Consider the following 17,727-nt stretch of genomic DNA (forward strand, 5'->3'; position numbering starts at 1 on the left):
TTGATTTTGGTGTTAGGAAAGCATGAGCTTACAAAACTTGATTTATTTGTAAAATCACTTTTCACTAGAGGACCTAGGTGTGTTTATGCTTCTTGGGTCTGTGCTAAGCTCTTACGTCTTCGGTGTCTTTGGTGGTGGTGTTGCAGAAAGCCGGGCGTGTGGACTCCTAATGATCTCTCTCACCTACCATATCCTGCCCACTCAATTCTCTCCTTTCAGATTTGCTCTTCTGTCAGAGATGCACCCACTTGAGAGAAAAAAAGGAACAATAGCAATTGTTGGTGAAGCTTGCCTGCTGGGAAGAAATGTGTTGGTGTAAGCACACTGACTTACACATAGCTCCTTGTACATAGAAGGATGCTAAAACTTATTTGTGAGCTGTGAAGTGATAAAAGGAGGCTCGCTCCTGTTTGCACAGGTGGAAGAGGTTTCCTGGTTACCCTTAGATTATTGGTTCTGATTCTTTTTTTCTGTTTTCTTTTTTCTTTTCCTCCTCCTCCTCCTCCTCTTAGTTTTTCGAGACAGGTTTCTCTGTGTAGCCTTGGCTGTCCTGGACTTGCTTTGTAGACCAGACTGGCCTCGAACTCAAAACGATCCACTGGCTTCTGCCTTCCTGAGTGCTGGGATCAAAGGTGTGCGCCGCAGCGCCCAGCTGCGGTTGTGATTCTTGTCCACTATGTGGCTCAGAGACAGTAAACTGTAATAGTGCTTCTGGGAGGGCAGTGAGAGCCTGTTTCCTTTGACACTTCTGGTAGTGCCTGCCTTCCTGCTGAGTCCTCCTGGTAGCTGCCATCCACTCATGAGCTACACAAACCATTCAGACGTACTTCACCATGCCCTGGATCTTCCATCACCTCCATCCACTGCCAGGAGAAACCAGGTGTGACCACATGCCCTTTCATGTTGGGTTGCCAGTTCCCGGAAATGGTTCTCCAGGAGAACACTTCTCTTACACACTGGAAATCTCCACTCTGGCTGGCCAGTGTGGGTCAGTAGGAAGTGAGGAATGCCTGCGTTTTCACTTCTCACTTGGAAAAAAACTCGACTTGCATATGTGAAGAAAGCTGACAACTGAGGCAGTGGCAGTTTCTGGTTTGTTTTGTTGTTGTTTGTTTGTTTGTTTGTTTTGTTTTTTGAGACAGGGTCTCTCTGTGTAGCCTTGGCTGTCCTGGACTTGCTTTTTAGACCAGCTGGCCTCAAACTCACAGTGATCCTCCTGCCTCTGCCTCCCGAGTGCTGGGATTAAAGGCGTGTGCCACCACGCCCGGCTGGCAGTGGCAGTTTCTTTGCTTGTTGGTCTGACATCTTTCCAAGTCTCAGTTTCATGGGAGTTTGGAAGGAAGGACTAGGGGGAGAAGAGGGAGGTCCTCCTCCTCTGGTTTTCTTCTTTTCTGAAGATTTAAGAGTGGATTCTTTGACTTCAGTAAAAAATGTTTTTTAGTATGATTCTACTTTCTTTTCTTTATGATAGAGAGAAGACTTAGCACCCCCATGGCAGGCATTTTTCATTTCTGTAACTTTGCTTTTGAACGGCTGTAGAAGCTAGTTTATTGTTTCTATCCTGAGCTCAGCCTGAATCAAAAAGAGCAGATCTACTTGATTTTCCCAGTCCTACCACACTGCCAGGGAGACTCAAGGACTCTTGTGACTGGAACCCAGAGTTACTGAGACTGTTCATGAGGACCTGGGTTAGGACCTAGAGCCCTCTGATGCTCCCTTGCTAGGCCAGTTCATGGACTGATGGGCTCCTGAGTAAAACAGTTCATTTCTCAGAGCCTCAGTTTCCTACTTTAAAAAAAAAGAAGAAGAAGAAATGAGACTGGAGAGATGGCTCTGTACTTAAGAGCACTTGTGCCTCATGCTTCCCACGACCCGCGTGGGGCCATCGCCATCTGTAATGCCAGCTCCAGAGGGTCTGATGCCCTCTTCCAGCTTCTGTGGACACTGCCTGCATACTGCAGATGGCAGTCAGCTTTCCACCTTGGAAAGAGGCTTGAACTAGCAATCGAGGGCACAGCTTCCACTTCAGAGCTCTCAAATCCCTGGTTCATGTGTGTGGCAGGGGAGAAGTTATTCATAATGCCTGAACTATAGATTCCTTTTTGAATAGTCAGGTGCCTCATGGCTGAGGCCTACATTTATCTTACCGTTTAGGGTTGAAGGACTCAACTTTATAGAAGGGACTTGTGTCTTACGTGTTCCCAAGAGAACTTTTTGCAAAGCAGGTTTGCTGAAATCCACATACTAGATGAGGTAGACTTCTGCTTAGCTGTTGCCTTTGGGAATGCTACAGGCAGGAAGCAGCCAGAATGCTACTCTCCTCCATATAGGTAAGATGGACTCAGGGCCTGGTGCTATCTTCACTGCTTTCAATGGACTCAGGGCCTGGTGCTATCTTCACTGCTTTCAAGGCTGGTCTTTTTTTTTTTTTTTAAATCAGTCACAGTGCTCTGCCATTCACTTACTGCCTGGCTGCAGCAGTGTGTGCCATGAGGCCTCTGTATCGACGCTGTCCATAGGGGAGGTCAGAGTGGCTACTCCATCCATCTAATGCAGTGAGAATGGGGTGGAGCCCATTGTAGTCATCCGTGGGCAGCGAGATCAAGCAATGCCCAAACACTGGAGGCCCAGGGACGAGAGGATGGAGAGGAAGCTCTAGCTGAGCAGTGCTGGCGTACACTTTTGATTACAGTGATCGGAGGGCAGAGGCAAGCAGGTCTCAGAATTTGAGGACAGCCTGATGTACAAAGTGAGTTCTAGGACAGCCAAGGATACACAGGGAAACCCTGGCTCAAAAAAAGGGGGGCGCGGGTTGGGGACTCTGTCTTGCTTCCAGCCACACTTTCTGTGACATCCACTACAATGGAAGACGGCCTGGACATGTGATCCCTATTGCTGACATAGACCTCACCTACTCTGGATGTGTCAAAAGAGCCAGGGCACACACTACCTTACAGACTGCTTGTGATGACACCAGAGCAGAGAGGAAACTCTCAAAACTATGTAGAATTGTGTGCAGTTTTCTTTTGAGACAGGAGCTCTAACTCAGGCTGGCTTTGAATTTCCTGCCTCAGGCTCTAATGTACGAGTATATTTCTCAAAGGTTTATGATAAATTATAAAGTTGAAGGAAGTTGGTAGGTAAGTAAGATATCACCAACTGCTTACTTGAAGGCGCACTATATAAATCTGGGTGGCCTGGAACTCAACAGAAATCTGCCTCCACCCTTTGCCTACTACATACGAGGGTTAAAAGCATGCACCACCACATCTAATACCTTTCTTTTTTTGTTGTTGTTGTTGTTTTGTTTTTGTTGTTGTTGTTTTCCAAGACAGGGTTTCTCTGTGTAGCCTTGGCTGTCCTGGACTCCCTTTGTAGGCCAGGCTGGACTCGAACTCACAGCAATCCACCCGCCTCTTCCTCCCAAGTGCTGGGATTAAAGGCGGGCACCACCACGCCCAGCTAATGCCTTTTATTTTAAAATAACTTATTTTATTTGCATTTGTGTTTTGCCTACATGGATGTCTGTGAGAGTGTTTCAGATCCTCTGAACTAAAGTTACAGGCAGTTGTGAGCCACCATGTGAGTGCTGGGAATTGAACCCAGGACCTCTGGAAGAACCGCCAGTGCTCTTAACCACTGAGCCATCTCTCCAGCCCCTAATGCCTTTCTTTTAAAGGTTGAAATGGATGTAGTTTCTATGGTGTCTACCTTGGTCTCTCGTTAGTAAAGAATGCTTTAGCATACTAATATTTGCACCTTATTCTGGATTGTACAGAAACTATCTCAAATAGCAAAATCACAAATTGAAAATGGGTGTTGTCATATTTGGTATAGGAAGTCTTTTGTTAGGTTGAGTAACTGATTATCTTAGCACTAGAGAACAATATGAAAACCACCTAAAATAGAAGACCTTTCCAACACTTTGTACTTCTATAGGGGATAAAAGATACAGAAAACAGAGAGGAGATTCCTATAGTATTCCATGAGGAGGTCTATGTTTTTGTAGAAACAATGGGACTTTAGTTGTGACTTGGGTGGTTTGTTGTTGTTGTTGTTGTTGTTTAAATTTTTAATTTTTTTTGGTTTCTCTGTGTAGCCATGGCTGCTAGAACACCCTCTGTAGACCAGGCTGGCCTTGAACTCACAGAGATCCACTTGCCTCTGCCTCCCGAGTGCTAGGATTAAAGGTGTGCTCCACCACTGCCCTGAGTGAATTTCTTTGTTTGTGGGAGGGATGGGAGAACCTTTGAGGCGTGACACAGCCTTGCAGGTGTGAGGACAGGAGGCTCGATGGGAAGAAGGAAGTCTCCTTGTTGAGGTGATAGGTGAGTAACCCAGGGATGAGAAGTGAGGGTCCCGGGCATCTTCAGAGAGCGAAGGGAGGGCACTTTAGAGTCTCGTCACCTTGGAAGGTTCTCACAGAACAGTTGCGCATACAGATGGCACCTTTGGGAATTAGTTGAATGACCAGAGACAGGAGGACCCTCGTTTGCTTATTGAACACCTGCCATATTAATCAAACAGCAGCTTTGGATGTTAATGATATTGGGGCTGGGCCAGTGGAAGGTGTTAGGATTCATCCGTTGAGGTGGCAGTCACGGATAACTGGCTTGCTTATGAAGAATTCCTCCTGTGTGACCTTGGTAGGATGGCACCTCTCAGATCCCTGTGGGACTCTACAGAGCTTCTTGAGCTAGCTCCTGAGGTGAACATTCTCTACCAGCAGAGACACAGCATCTGAGGTTTCCTTCATGAGCTCTTGCCTTTACTGTGCATGCTGTAACCTGAGCTGGCCTTGTTGGCCTTGATGTGTGCCATCCTTGGCCCCCGGGAAATGTCCCTGTCCTCATGCTCAAACATAGGCCATAGAGGTGCTTCTCTGCCAGAACTGAGAAGTCGAGAAGCTTGGGATTGATTTCTAAGACACCTTTCTAAGACCAGACTACATGAGCGGAGCCTGCGACTCTTCAGGACAACCACTGCATCTCTTGACAGCTGGTCGCCTGCTTCTGGGTGTAATAATTCTAGTTCTCAGAAGGACGCTGACAGACTACAGTGAGTCAATGTTCTGTTAAAATATGGTCCATTGTAATAGTGTCCTCTAACGTTTACCACACTGCTCTTGTTCTCCCCCCCCCCCTCCTCACCCCCCTTCTCAGGTCTTCTCTCCCCTACTTTCTCTTTCTCTCTCCTGGTGATTGAACCCAAGGTCTTATCAATGAGCTATATCCCAAACGCAGTCATGAAGTTTGTAAAAAAAAAAAAATTGTTCTGTTTTTTCGAGACAGGGTTTCTCTGTGTAACAGCCCTGGCTATCCTGGACTCCCTTTGTAGACCAGGCTGGCCTTGAATTCAAGAGATCCGCCTGCCTCTGCCTCCCCAGTGCTAGAATTAAAGGAGTGTGCCACCACACCTGACTTGCTGCTTCTTTTTTGGTTTTTCGACACAGGGTTTCTCTGTGTAGCCTTGGCGGTCCTGAACTTGCTTTGTAGACCAGGTTGGCCTCAAACTCACAGCGATCTGCCTGCCTCTGCCTCCTGAGTGCTGGGATTAAAGGCCTGCGCTACCATGCCTAGTGCTGCTTCCTTTTTTATTCTTTTTGTCTTCACCTGAAATTTTGGAGGGAGACTGGATGTCCAGTATTCTTTCTCCAACGCTCCTGAGTTCTAGGATGCTGTCTAGTCAAGGCTAGAAATGGTTGCATGAAGTGATTTGCTTTTTTACTTGAATATCCAGGTTCCCTTAATTTTCCTCCTGTGGTTCTAGTACTTTTGAGACAACAGAAAGAAGGACCAGGTATCTCAGAGCAAGTGACACAGGTCCTTGAACAGTGGCTGTTGCTGCTCTGAGGAATTGCTTTATTCTTTACTCTTCTTATTTAGGTCACCAGTGAACCAGTAAAATCTCATGACATTTGTCAGACAATTAGGTTCTGGGACTTAGAAGCTGTGTTTGTCTGTACTTTTGAGCATGCTAATGCCAACATGGACTAACAGGAGTTAAGCCGAGTGATCCTAGAAGGGCTGGCTAGCTAGCATGCTATTACTGGGGAGAAGAGAGCTTGTGTTTCTTGAGAAACTAGGTCTATCTTGAAGTCCTCCATTGTGAGGTGCAAACGTGTACAGCCAGCATGTGCTGAATGGCGCATGGGAAGACTGATGGGTCCTGTGAATTGTTTTAGCTGGTGACTTGATTTTTAGTCTCCTTCAGAAACGTCTCCTGCCTCCTGGAAGTGCTTTCGCACCCTGCCTGTCGCAAACACTCTGGGTTTGTTGTACTAAAAGGGACAGTCTTGAGCAGCCTGTCCTTGGCCTGTTGTGTAGTAGCCCAGGGATCTGAGTAGCGTTGCTGGTCCAGATGCAGACTGAAGTCTATTTTCACTCTATCTCTGTGCCCAGAGCAGTAAGTACTGAGTATCAAGCACATCACTGACTAGTCTAGCACTTTCCACGCTGAGCAAATGTTTTGCACTATCTAGGAAGGTAACCATGAACCATGTGAGGCCTTTAACTGTTGGAAATGTGGCTAGTGAGATTGAGAAACTAGGTTTGTTTTGTATGGTTTTGTTTGTTTATTTTGTGAGACAGGGTCTCACTATGTAACCCTTGGCTGGCCGAGAACTCACTACTAGTCCAGGCTGGTCTCCAACTCATAGATATTCAATCTGTCTTTGTCTTCCTAGTGCTGGGATTAAAGGTGTACACCACCATGTTTTTATCCTCAATTTATACCTAAATAGCCTTATTTTGTTATTGCTAGGTACCTGGACAGTTTGTTTCTGTGTTTCTATAATTCTGATAACATTGCCTCTTGAAGTTAACCCACACATATCTAATGAGAGACTAGAGCCCATTTGATGTAGCTAGCTAGCAGAAATGTTTGCCATGTGTGCAAATTTGCAGTTTTCTGACTTCTGAGTATGAGTTGTTTTCAAATATTCTGCTTGGCCAGGCAGTGGTGACGCACGCCTTTAATCCCAGCACTCGGGAGGCAGAGGCAGGAGGATCTCTGAGTTCCAGGCCAGCCTGGTCTACAAAGTGAGCCCAGGACAGCCAAGGCTACACAGAGAAACCCTGTCATGAAAAACAAAAAACAAAACAAAACAAAAAAGAAGTCTTTAATATATATGTACACATATATGTATGCTATGTAAGCTGAGCCATACAGCCCTATAAAGAATTGTTTATTTCTCCTCTTGATCTTGTCCCTGCCTAGACACAGCAGATTGATGCATTGCCCAGCATCTAGAGAATACTCTATCGGACATTGGGCTAGACAACGCTGCTGCAACGAGCCCAGTCTCTACCTTCTCTGCTCTCAGCAGCCCCTGCTTGGCAGCCCTGTGAATGTTATAATAGAGGCAGTCAGAGATAATCCTTTCAAGTGTGCATTAATTGACTTCTAATTTTTAATTTTTCATCTTTCACGCTCTTCAATGAAGCTGATTCTTTGAAACATCTCTAGTAAAGGGAGACCCTAGGGGAAGGAGTAGCCCAGAAGCTATCCAGGAAAAATCTTACCAGGCTGACTAGAAATTAAATCTCTGCTAGAAAGGCTTACAACTATCTCATTAGGAAAATATTTCACAGTTTTCTGATTCAAACATAGTGTGAAGGCCTATAAACCTAGTACTTGGGAAACTGAAGCAGGAGGATTGCCATGAGTTCAAAGTGTGCCTGGGCTACAAAATAAGACTCCGACAAAAAACAAAAACATGTTCTGTGATCTTAACTTTATCCCTGAGATTGTTTCAGGCTTGGAAGGTTTCTTGACATTCTGTGGTTCTACAGTCTTATAAAAGGAGACTCGGGGAGTGCTATGGGTTCCTGCTCCCCACAACAAGGTGCATGGCTGGCAGAGCACCAGGCTGGGCATCAGTTCCTCATCTGCGTCCTGGGTTTGCCTCCGGGGCCCCTTACATTCTATTGTGCTATCCTGTGGGCAACGGGTTTGGAAGGATTTTGCTAAAAGTCAGGGACTCATGCTGCTGGAGAACTTTTAAGGGTGGTGGAATTTTAGGACCCTAGAGGTAATGTGGAGGCCCGTGAAAGATAAGAGAGGGGTCTCAGGTATGGAGATGAGCTCAGTGGTAGAGTGATTGACAGTATGCACAAGGCCCTGTCGTCAAATTTCTATCCCTGGAGAGGAAAGGCAAGAGATGGAGTCTTCAGACTATATAGCTAGCACCTTAGGCATTAAATGATCCATATTCTGAAATAGCAACTGTTTGTGTAGATAGTCCTTTACACATAAAAATGTACTCTGTCAATAGAAGTTCAGTTTGTTTATTCAAAAAGGTGGTAAGAATTTTTTTCTTCTTTAAGATTTATATATTATTATGTATACAGTGCTCTGCATGCATGCACACCTTCAGGCCAGAAGAGGGGACCAGATCTCACAGATGGTAGTGACACCATGTAGTTGCTGGGAATTGAACTCAGGATCTCTGGAGGAGCAGTCAGTGCTCTTAACCTCTGAACCCTCTCTTTGGCCCCCAAGAGTATTTTAAAAAAAAAAAAAAAAAAAAAATATATATATATATATATATGTATATATATAAAACACATTTGAACAAGAATCAGCATGAAATGTGATTTGTGGTGTTGCTTAAGGCACAAGGATTATATTGAGTATGGACAAAATGTCAGATTCATTGTATTGTTAAAACAGTCCACTTGGGTGCTCTCCTCACTGTGCAAACATTTTAGAATCCTCGGTCAACTCTGGCTTCTGCTCAGGACTCGGTGGCTTTGGGGTGCTCTTTTGCTGGCATCACCTATTGCAGGTTTGGGCTTGGGTAGGACAGTGAGCCGTGCCCTTGGTGCCCCTCTGTCCTTGCTCACATCCCTCAGCTTTCTAGAACAGGTTACTGTATAGTCCTTTCTTTCCAAGGAGGCGACGGTGGTGCATCATCTTCTGGAAACGTGTCTGGGGTTGCTCCTGCCACCCCTGCAGGAGGGTCGCGCTCCTCTTCCCGTAACTTAGGATCTTCAGGCACTGAGAAGGAAGAAGGAAAGAAGGTCCGGAGGCAGTGGGAGTCGTGGAGCACGGAGGACAAGAACACCTTCTTTGAAGGGCTGTATGAGGTGAGTTGTAGCTGTGAGACCAGGACCCACACGCAGTCGTCCTCCTGCGCTTTCACAGTTTACCTCATGTTTCCCTTTGCTGCATAGCTTTTAAGTGGTTAGAATCTATCAAGGATCCCAGAAGTGGCCAGGGTAGTTGTCATCTCCTTCCTGGGGCCATTAGGATGAATGGTCCTTCACAAGGCTCTCAACTTCTTGCCTGGAGTATAACCCTCCTCAGGGCCTTCCTTGGCTATACAGTTACTGATCCAGTGCAGAAGGACGAGTAGCTGCCTGTCCCCGTCAGCCAGAGTAGCAGCTAAGTCCCAGAAGATTTTACAGCTGATTTAGAGCCAAATGCCAAGTTCTGTCAGAGTAGGAAAGCCACTTCCCAGATCCACCGTCTACTGATGTGGCTGTACCTTGCCAGCTGCCTGCACTTCGAAGTTTTGCATGGTGCCTCCTTTTGTTTATTTTTTAAGGATTTATTTGTTTTAGTTTTATGTGTGTGTGTATTCATACCACATGCATGAAATACCCTTAGGACAAAAGATGCCAGATACCTTGAAACTGCATTTGTGTTGCTGTGTGAATGCTGAGAACTGACCTGAGGGGTGATTTTTCTGTTTGTTTGTTTGTTTGTTTTTTCCTCATTTTTCAAGATAGGGTTTCTCTGTGTAGCCTTGACTGTCCTACACTTGCTTTATAGACCAGGCTGACCTTGAACTCACATCGATCAGCCTGCCTCTGCCCTGCCCTGAGTTCTTGGGAAGAACAGCCCATTAGCCCTTAGCCATTAGCCCTTAGCCACGGAGCCCTTTTGCTCATTAAAACAACAAAAATGTCTGTAAATGTGCTGCTTGGGAGGTAGACAGGTGGGCCTATACACACCCGTGTCTGTTTTGTATAAAGAGAAGTTTTGCAGGCATATAGCCGTGCCCATGCCTTCATGTGCTGTTTGGTCTGATTTTTGATTTAGTAACAGTTGAGTGGTTGCAGTAGATGTCCCTTGTGCATGTGTGTGCGTGTCTGTGTCTGTGTCCATCAGTCCCTGGGGTCTTGTGATTTCTAAACAAGGAGCCTCACTACTAGGCTGATTGCCCAGCTTGCTTATCCATTCTTGTTTTGTTTTGTTTTTTAAAGATGTATTTATTTATTGTGTATACAGTGCTCTGCCTGCATGTACACCTGCAGGCCAGAAGAAGGCATCAGACTGGATTGTAGATGGTTGTGAGCCACCATGTGGTTGCTGGGAATTGAACTCAGGACCTCTGGAAGAGCAGTCAGTGCTCTTAACCTCTGAGCCATCTCTCCAGCCCTGTTTTTTGTTTTTGAGACAGAGTTTCTCTGTGTAGCCTTGGCTGTCCTGGACTTGCTTTATAGACCACACTGGCCTCAAACGCAGAGATCCACCTGCCTCTGCCTCGTGAGTGCTGGAATTAAAGGCATGCACCGCCACACCCGGCCTGTTTATCTGTTCTTATTTATGATTTTAATTCCTTGCAGATTCTGTGGTTGTAAATAGCACTGTTGTGGACATCTTTGTTCACATTCCTTATTTAGATGACGTCTTCCGCATGTTGACTTAATCTGGGATGCACCCTGTAGAAGCCTAGGAAGGACAAGCTCAGCACAAAATGAAGCATAGGAATTTAAATCATCAAGTGTTTACAGAAGACTGGAAAGAGAGACGCCTAAGGGGCCACAGACTTGGTTTCATTATATTCCTATGGCTGGAATTCCTCCTTCCTGTGGGTGATAGTCTAATTCTGCCCACCCAGCGGAGTGTGAATGACACGGTCACATGACTTGAACCTAGTTATCCATAGAAAGAATGAAATAGATACATATAAGACTTGTTAGGGAAGTCTCAGGCATAGAAGACGTGAGATTCCTGCCAGGCTGTAAGAGTGTGTCTTTTTTTTTTTTTTTTTTGGTGTTTTCAGACAGAGTTTCTCTGTGTAATAGCTCTGGCTGTCCTGGAACTTGCTCTGTAGACCAGGCTGGCCTTGAACTCATGTCAGTCTGCCTGCCTCTGCCTCCCAAGTGTTGGGATTAAAGGCATGCACCACCATGCCCAGCTCTGTTAGTGAGTTTTATGGTGTTTTCCTTCTTTCTTGGGAGACTGAACTCTGTGAGGTGGTCTGGCTGTCCAGCTGCAGCACGTGAAGTGTGAGATGTGGTTGTTGATTGAAAGCAGGGCGGAAAGGTTTTCTTGTGAAGAACATCCTCTGCCATTTCCAGGTGTGCAGAGTGTTTTCCCGCAGTTGGGCTCGCCCTGTTTCCTTTTTTCCCAGCCAGGCATGTGTTCTTAGACCTCCTAAATCTTCAGTTAGTAATAATATTATTAGTGCTTTCTGTAATCGATACATGGCGAAGGAGAGAGGGAAAGAGTTATTGTAGTTTCTGTTGCCATTGCTGTAATAAACACCATGATCAAGAACATCTTGGGGTGGAAAGGGTTGATTTCTGATTTCATCTTACAACTGTCTGGTCACAAACTGTCACCGGCATCAGGACAGGAACTCAGGCAGGAACCTGGAAGCAGAAACCATGGAGGAGCATGACTTACTGGTTACTTCCACAGCTTGCTCAGCTAGGATAGTATGCTCAGGGCCAGCACAGTAGGTTGGGCTCTTCCATGCCAATCATTTATCAAGAAAATGCCCCACGGCCAGGCCACAGGCCAGTAGGATGGAGGTAGTTCCTCATTTGAGGGTCCCTCTTCCCAGGTGACTCTAGTTGGTGTCCAGCTGACAAAAGCAGCGAGTGCAAGAATGTGTACATATATGCCTTATGTCTTGTGTGAGTTCTGACTAAAAGACCCTGGTGAAGCTTGGTGTCTGTTTGACCAGTGTTGGTTAAGTATGGGGACCTGAAATCTCCAGCCGTGGGATTAATGGTAGCTGAGCATAGACCTCAGTTCTGAGAATTGTTTGTGTAATATTTGTCAACATATTTGGGTGTGTGTGTGCACATGCTGGGATGCTGGGAATGAGGCTTTGTGCATGCTAGGCATGGTGCTTCCACGCTGAATAGATTTGCACACGCTCACTGTCTTTTTGAGGAGCCTAATGTGACTTACTTGCCACCGTTAGGAACCCAGCTCACAGCAACACTCCTGGCTCAGGGTGGTTGTCCTGGTCCAGAGGGTGCAGATGCTGACCAGATGATGCAGGGACTCTGCTGCTGTCTTTGTCCGAGGCCTCAGTCTATTCTCTTTTGCTTAGGGTACCCACATCTCTAGCTCTAGTGAGGACAGTTTTGGGCCTGAGCGCACATTGGTTCTTAGGTGATGGCCATCTAGATTCCACCCTGTGGCTAGCAGTAAACTCCAGTCCCACTGTTAGAGGTGCGCAGCGGCGGGCAGGTGGATGTGCCCTGAGTAGAAGGCACCTCAGACCTTGGCTCACTCCTTTTGGTCTCAGTGGTGTTTGTATATAATATAAAGCCTACAACTGAGTTTTTGTTTTGTCTTCTACCTGTGTGATTATTTTTTAAAAATCATAATTCTTTTAACCACACTATTCTTAATTTAGTTCATTGAGAACTGTTGTGAAGGCTTTGTCTTTGATGTGCATCTCAAGGTACCCCATGCAGTTTCCTGCAGATGCATAGACATCAGCAATATCTTTGGCTTTTTGCTGAGTAACTACTGTGAGTTTCCACCACTTTGACTTTGAATCTTTTTCTCTTCTAGCTTTGCCTAATTTTTGTTGTTGAGATTAGAATACCTGTGGCTCTAGCAGTGTAGAGGTGCTTTAGGCCCTGCCTTTCAGTGGCTTACCATCATATCAGAAAGATGCAACAGGCACATGCAGGTTGACTGTAGGGCACATACACAAATCCCATAGACAATGGAGTTTGAGAATACAGGTTCAGGAGTCATAAATGAGGTAGTCGGGCGTCATGGCAGTGAGACTGTCTATATATGCTTCCCGTTTAAGTTAATAGCTGCTGAGGAGATAGCCTCCCAGCTAGGCACAGAGACGAGGTCTTTTAGACCCAGATCTACCTTTTCATGATTAGGTGTATGTATTTTTTTTTTTTTTTTTTTAAGAGATTGGGTCTCAAGTGTGTTGCCTGGGCTGGCCTCCCATCTCCCAGTCCACCTGTCTTAGTCTTAAGTGTCTGCTTCCTGTTAAATCTTTTAAAGCAATGAATAAGTTGTCATTTAAATTAATTTAACTTTTCATTTTGACACAACTTCAGACTTTAAAGACGTTATTAAAGGCCAGTGAGGTAGCACAGCAGGTAAAGGTGTTTGTCATCAAGCCTGACCACCTACCTGGCCTGATCTCCAGTATCCATATCTGACCTCCACATTTGTACTATGGTACACACATTCAGTGAACTCATATACATAAACAAAGGAAGGAAGGAAGGGAAGGAAGAAAACCAAAACAATAAAAGTCCAAAACAAAAGCAGGGCATGGTGGCACAAGCCTTTAATCCCAGCACTCAGGGAGGCAGAGGCAGCCAGATTGTTGTGAGTTTGAAGCCAGCCTGGTCTACAAGCAAGTCTAGAACAGCTAGGGCTACATAGAGAAACCCTGTCTTGAAAAACAAAACAAAACAAATAAACAACCCAAAACAAAACTCCTTGGCAGTTTTATGTGCGAGCTACCACAGTTGTGATGCCAACCTTTACCAGTGCCTTCAGGTGGTACCTTTCAGGTCATTCTGGGTATTGAGACAGAAAATATGACATTTTCCATCATTCTTTCTTAACATTAGCTTAAACAACCTGGCTGCTTCTTACCTGACCTAGCAGTCACAGTGACGGTCTTGTTTCCATCACTCTTGGTCAGAAGATGACAGGTCCCCTGTGAAGAAGAGCCTTTCCTCCTCCCCCTGGTGCTTTTGTCATATGTGTTCTGTACATGTGGACTCCTGGAGCCTACTTCACTGTGGAGATCATAATCCATTCACTTCACTCATTTGTGCCCATATGATTTGGGATTTGGGTATAAATTGAGACCTGTCATCTTGCTCTGCATACCTTCTGTATTCTGTGGGGGTTTTTTTGTTTTGTTTTGTTTTTTGTTTGTTTGCTTTCGAGACAGGGTTTCTTGTAATAGCTCTGGCTGTCCTGGAGCTCTGGCTGTCATGGAACTCGCTCTGTAGGCCAGGCTGGCCTTGAACTCATGGGGATCCAACTGCCTCTGCTTCCCAAGTGCTGGGATTAAAGGCGTGCGCCACCACGCCCGACCCACCCACTTTCAGGTATTCTGTACTCACCTGACACACACCTTGCACAGTCCTAGTATTAGCTGTTATTGTAGAGTACCTGACTTTAAAATAAATAGATGGGCGTGGTGGCGCATGCCTTTAGTCCCAGTATGGCAGGTCAGCCTGGTCTACAGAGGGAGTTCCAGGACAGCCAGGGCTACACAGAGAAACCCTTCCACAAACAAATACAAAGTTAATATTTGGGCTCTGGGGTGCTGTTGCCACAGGGTGCTCCCTGTGGTACCTCTTACTAAACTGTTTCTTGAGTTTAGTAAGAAACAACACAGTAACACAAATTCTAGTCTCAAATTTGACCACACCCAGATTTTGCAGGAGGCCTTCTAGGAAGGGCTGGCCCTCAGATGTGGTCAGAATGCCTGGCTGGCTCTCCTCCCAAGTGTTTGTATTTGTCACTTCTCTGTGATCACACTTTCTATGATCAAGTAAGCAAGGTGGTTTTAACCCACTCTTTTATTCTAAGATGCTTTGTGATAGCCTGAGCTCCCCACCATGCTGTCCTCTTGTCTGCAAGTCTCCCTCATAGTCCCCTAAGGGCCATCCAAAATGAAACTGTTTGTCCGAGTGATAAGTTTCGTGCCTTTTCTGGTTTGGGGTATTTTAGTTTGTTTTGTGTGTATAGCTGATCCCTTTTTGATTCTTGGTCATGCCTACATCATACAAAAAAGTTGTTGTATTTTCTTTTCATTCTTTTTTTTCCCCTTCGGTTTTTTTGAGACAGGGTTTCTCTGTGTATCCTTGGCTGTCCTGGGCTCACATTGTAGCCTAGGCTGGCCTCAAACTCACAGGGATCCACCTGCCTCTGCCTCCAGAGTGCTGAGATTAAAGGCGTGCGCCACCACCGCCCCGCAGGTTGTTGTATTTTCATTGCTTTTTTTGATTGTGGACTTTGTTTTCTAGCATGGAAAAGATTTTGAAGCCATTCAGAACAACATTGCTCTGAAGTACAAGAAGAAGGGCAAGCCTGCAAGCATGGTGAAGAACAAAGAGCAGGTCCGCCATTTCTACTATCGCACCTGGCACAAGATTACCAAGTACATTGACTTCGACAATGGTGAGTGTTCCACAGACTCAGCCTCTAGACCACCAGGCAAAGTTGATTCCATTCAGGCAAACACCCATTGCCCCCTCTGTAACACCATTTTCACCCAACTGCTTACTATGGCACTTGCCTCCTAGTGCTTTGCTTGGTGGCGTATCCAGAGCCTATTGATTAAACTTAATTATGAGGAAGTTGCCTGTGTCCATGTTACAGGGACCTTACCACTGTTCGAGTTAGGTTTGCTGTGGTTCAGTGTCTTAAGAGAGAGAGAGAGAGAGAGAGAGAGAGAGAGAGATTGAGAGAGAGAGAGAGAGAGAGAGAGAGAGAGAGAGAGAGAGAGAGAGTGTGTGTGTGTGTTTGTGTGTGTTGGGTGACAGGCTTTTCCTGGGAAGCACAACACACAACTATCTACTTGCCCCAGAGAGGGAGGGAGTCCATGACAGACCAGACAAAGCCACTCATGCCACCAAACTCCAATTTGGCAGACCAATGCGTTTTTTTGGGGGGGGGGTGGACTACTTACAGGGATGTAAGTGAAGGGCTACTTAGAATAGCAGAAATGACTCCAAGCAGTGTCACCCAAGCCCACCCAGCAGGTGTGACAGCTCACCAAAGCTGGAATCCTAGGGTGCACTGTGCACACCGCTGTCAACTCAGCAGGTTGGAAAGTGTTCTTCCACGGTGCCTTCGCTGGTCTCCACTTCGAGGCAGTGGGGCTTTACTGAGAGTTTTCTTTATAGTTTGGCTTGTCTGAGAGTAACTCTCAGTAGTCTTTACTGCCTATATAGTCTTGCAGAGGGAACCTGGCCTAGGAATGTGGTCAGTTTCAGGTACTTGATAGAGCTATTTTGAGTTGTTTACTTCTTTCTTAATGGCGCTTCCCTGCAGGACCTATTCTGCCTTTCCCCAGAGCATCCTGTCCTAGACTATCTGCTTCTCCAGTTTCTCTTTACATCCTATGTCTCAAGGCGTTTCCTTCCAAGATAGAGGAAGATTTCTACCTGGGAGGAAACTGTCCATAGCATAAGGTTCCCCCTATGAGTTTGGGCACTGAAATAAGTTGAGCAGTGAATGCACAAGAAAGCCTGAATTTTGCTGGTCTGTTGGGGTGGATGCTGGCCTTGTCCGTACTCTGGTTATCTGCGTTACAGTCAGGATTTACACAGTCCAGTTCCTGTTGGTCTGGTTTCTGGTTAAAAGCATCCTTGGTTGACTTCGGCGGTGACATCTCTTCAGTGCATAGTCTCATCACTTGCCCTTCCCTGTAACACTTAGCCACTTCCTTCGTCCACAGCCACTTCCTTCATCCACGTTTCTGGATTCCCTCCCTGCACCCATTTGGTCCCAGCCTGCTCCATCCTGCCTTGCATGTCTGCAGTTTCTGTTCTGGCCTTGTACTAGAGACCCTTCCTTCTAATCCTCACTTCACATTTTCCAGATCGTAAAGTTTCGGATGTAAAATCGCTAGTGTATAGCTGTGGCCTTTGACACACTGATCCTTACCATGCTTGTGGTGTGCTCTTTGTCAGGTCATGAGAGTTACAATAATAGAAGACGCATCCTGTTACTGGAGCTTTAAAAGACAATGCCTGCCTGAGAAGCAGTGCTCTGTGGGGTCACACACCCTTTCTCCTCTTGTCTATTCATTTCTAGAGACCCCTGGGATTAGATTGTCACTCTCACACCTGGGGCATCTCCCAGTTGATCTCAGGATGCTTCTTAGCTTTCAGAATTCATATGGTCACCAACATAAGATTTTTCTGCAGAATTCAAGTCATCACTGTTTTGTTCTCTTTCAATTATTGTTTGTTTTTCGAGACAGAATTTCTCTGTAACAGCCCTGGTTGCCCTAGAACTTTCATTTAGAACAGGCTGATCTTGAACTCAGAGAGATCTTCCTGCCTCTGCTTCCCTAATGTAAGGATTAAACATGTGCACCATGCCCAGCTTCTTTTTCAATTTTTCCCACCACTGCTGTGTGTCCCATCCCTGATTTGTTTCAGTGTCTCAGTACTCTCCAGTCCTTAAGACCCACGGCTGTCTTCACTCACGTCATATTATAGTGAAGCATTGGTTCCGTCCAGATGCACTGTTTGTGCACTTCCTCTTTTCTTGTTGGAGCTCATAGTAAGTTCTGAAAGTCATTCTTAGGCTGAGGGTCCACTCCAGCTCCTTTTGAGAAGTCTCCCCCAGCGAGAGATGAGTAATGAATTAGGATCGAAAAACTGTTGTGGATCAAGTTTATCCCTCGTGTGATGACTGAGTGTGTCTGATTTGTTCATCAAGCTCTACCTTCAGGCATTGTGGAAGGTGCAAAGTCGGGTGCTGTCCATGGCCCTGACACACATGCTCCTTCCACGGATCTGT

The 17,727-nt window shown here is 45.8% G+C and overlaps 1 protein-coding gene across 4 annotated transcripts in view; it reads left to right on the forward strand.

Annotated features, from left to right (window-relative positions):
- CRAMP1 (cramped chromatin regulator homolog 1) overlaps positions 1 to 17,727 on the forward strand; it is a 54,590-nt gene that overhangs the window by 3,172 nt on the left and 33,691 nt on the right. For all 4 annotated transcript variants that reach the window (XM_084764183.1, XM_084764184.1, XM_084764181.1 and 1 more), the window contains exons 3-4: positions 8,896 to 9,089; positions 15,219 to 15,372. In XM_084764183.1, coding sequence (XP_084620309.1) covers positions 8,896 to 9,089; positions 15,219 to 15,372 — 348 coding nt within the window. The remainder of the gene's footprint in view (positions 1 to 8,895; positions 9,090 to 15,218; positions 15,373 to 17,727) is intronic.

The sequence above is a fragment of the Acomys minous genome (assembly GCF_964271855.1).
Source record: "Acomys minous genome assembly, chromosome: 16".
NCBI classification, from domain to species: domain Eukaryota; kingdom Metazoa; phylum Chordata; class Mammalia; order Rodentia; family Muridae; genus Acomys; species Acomys minous.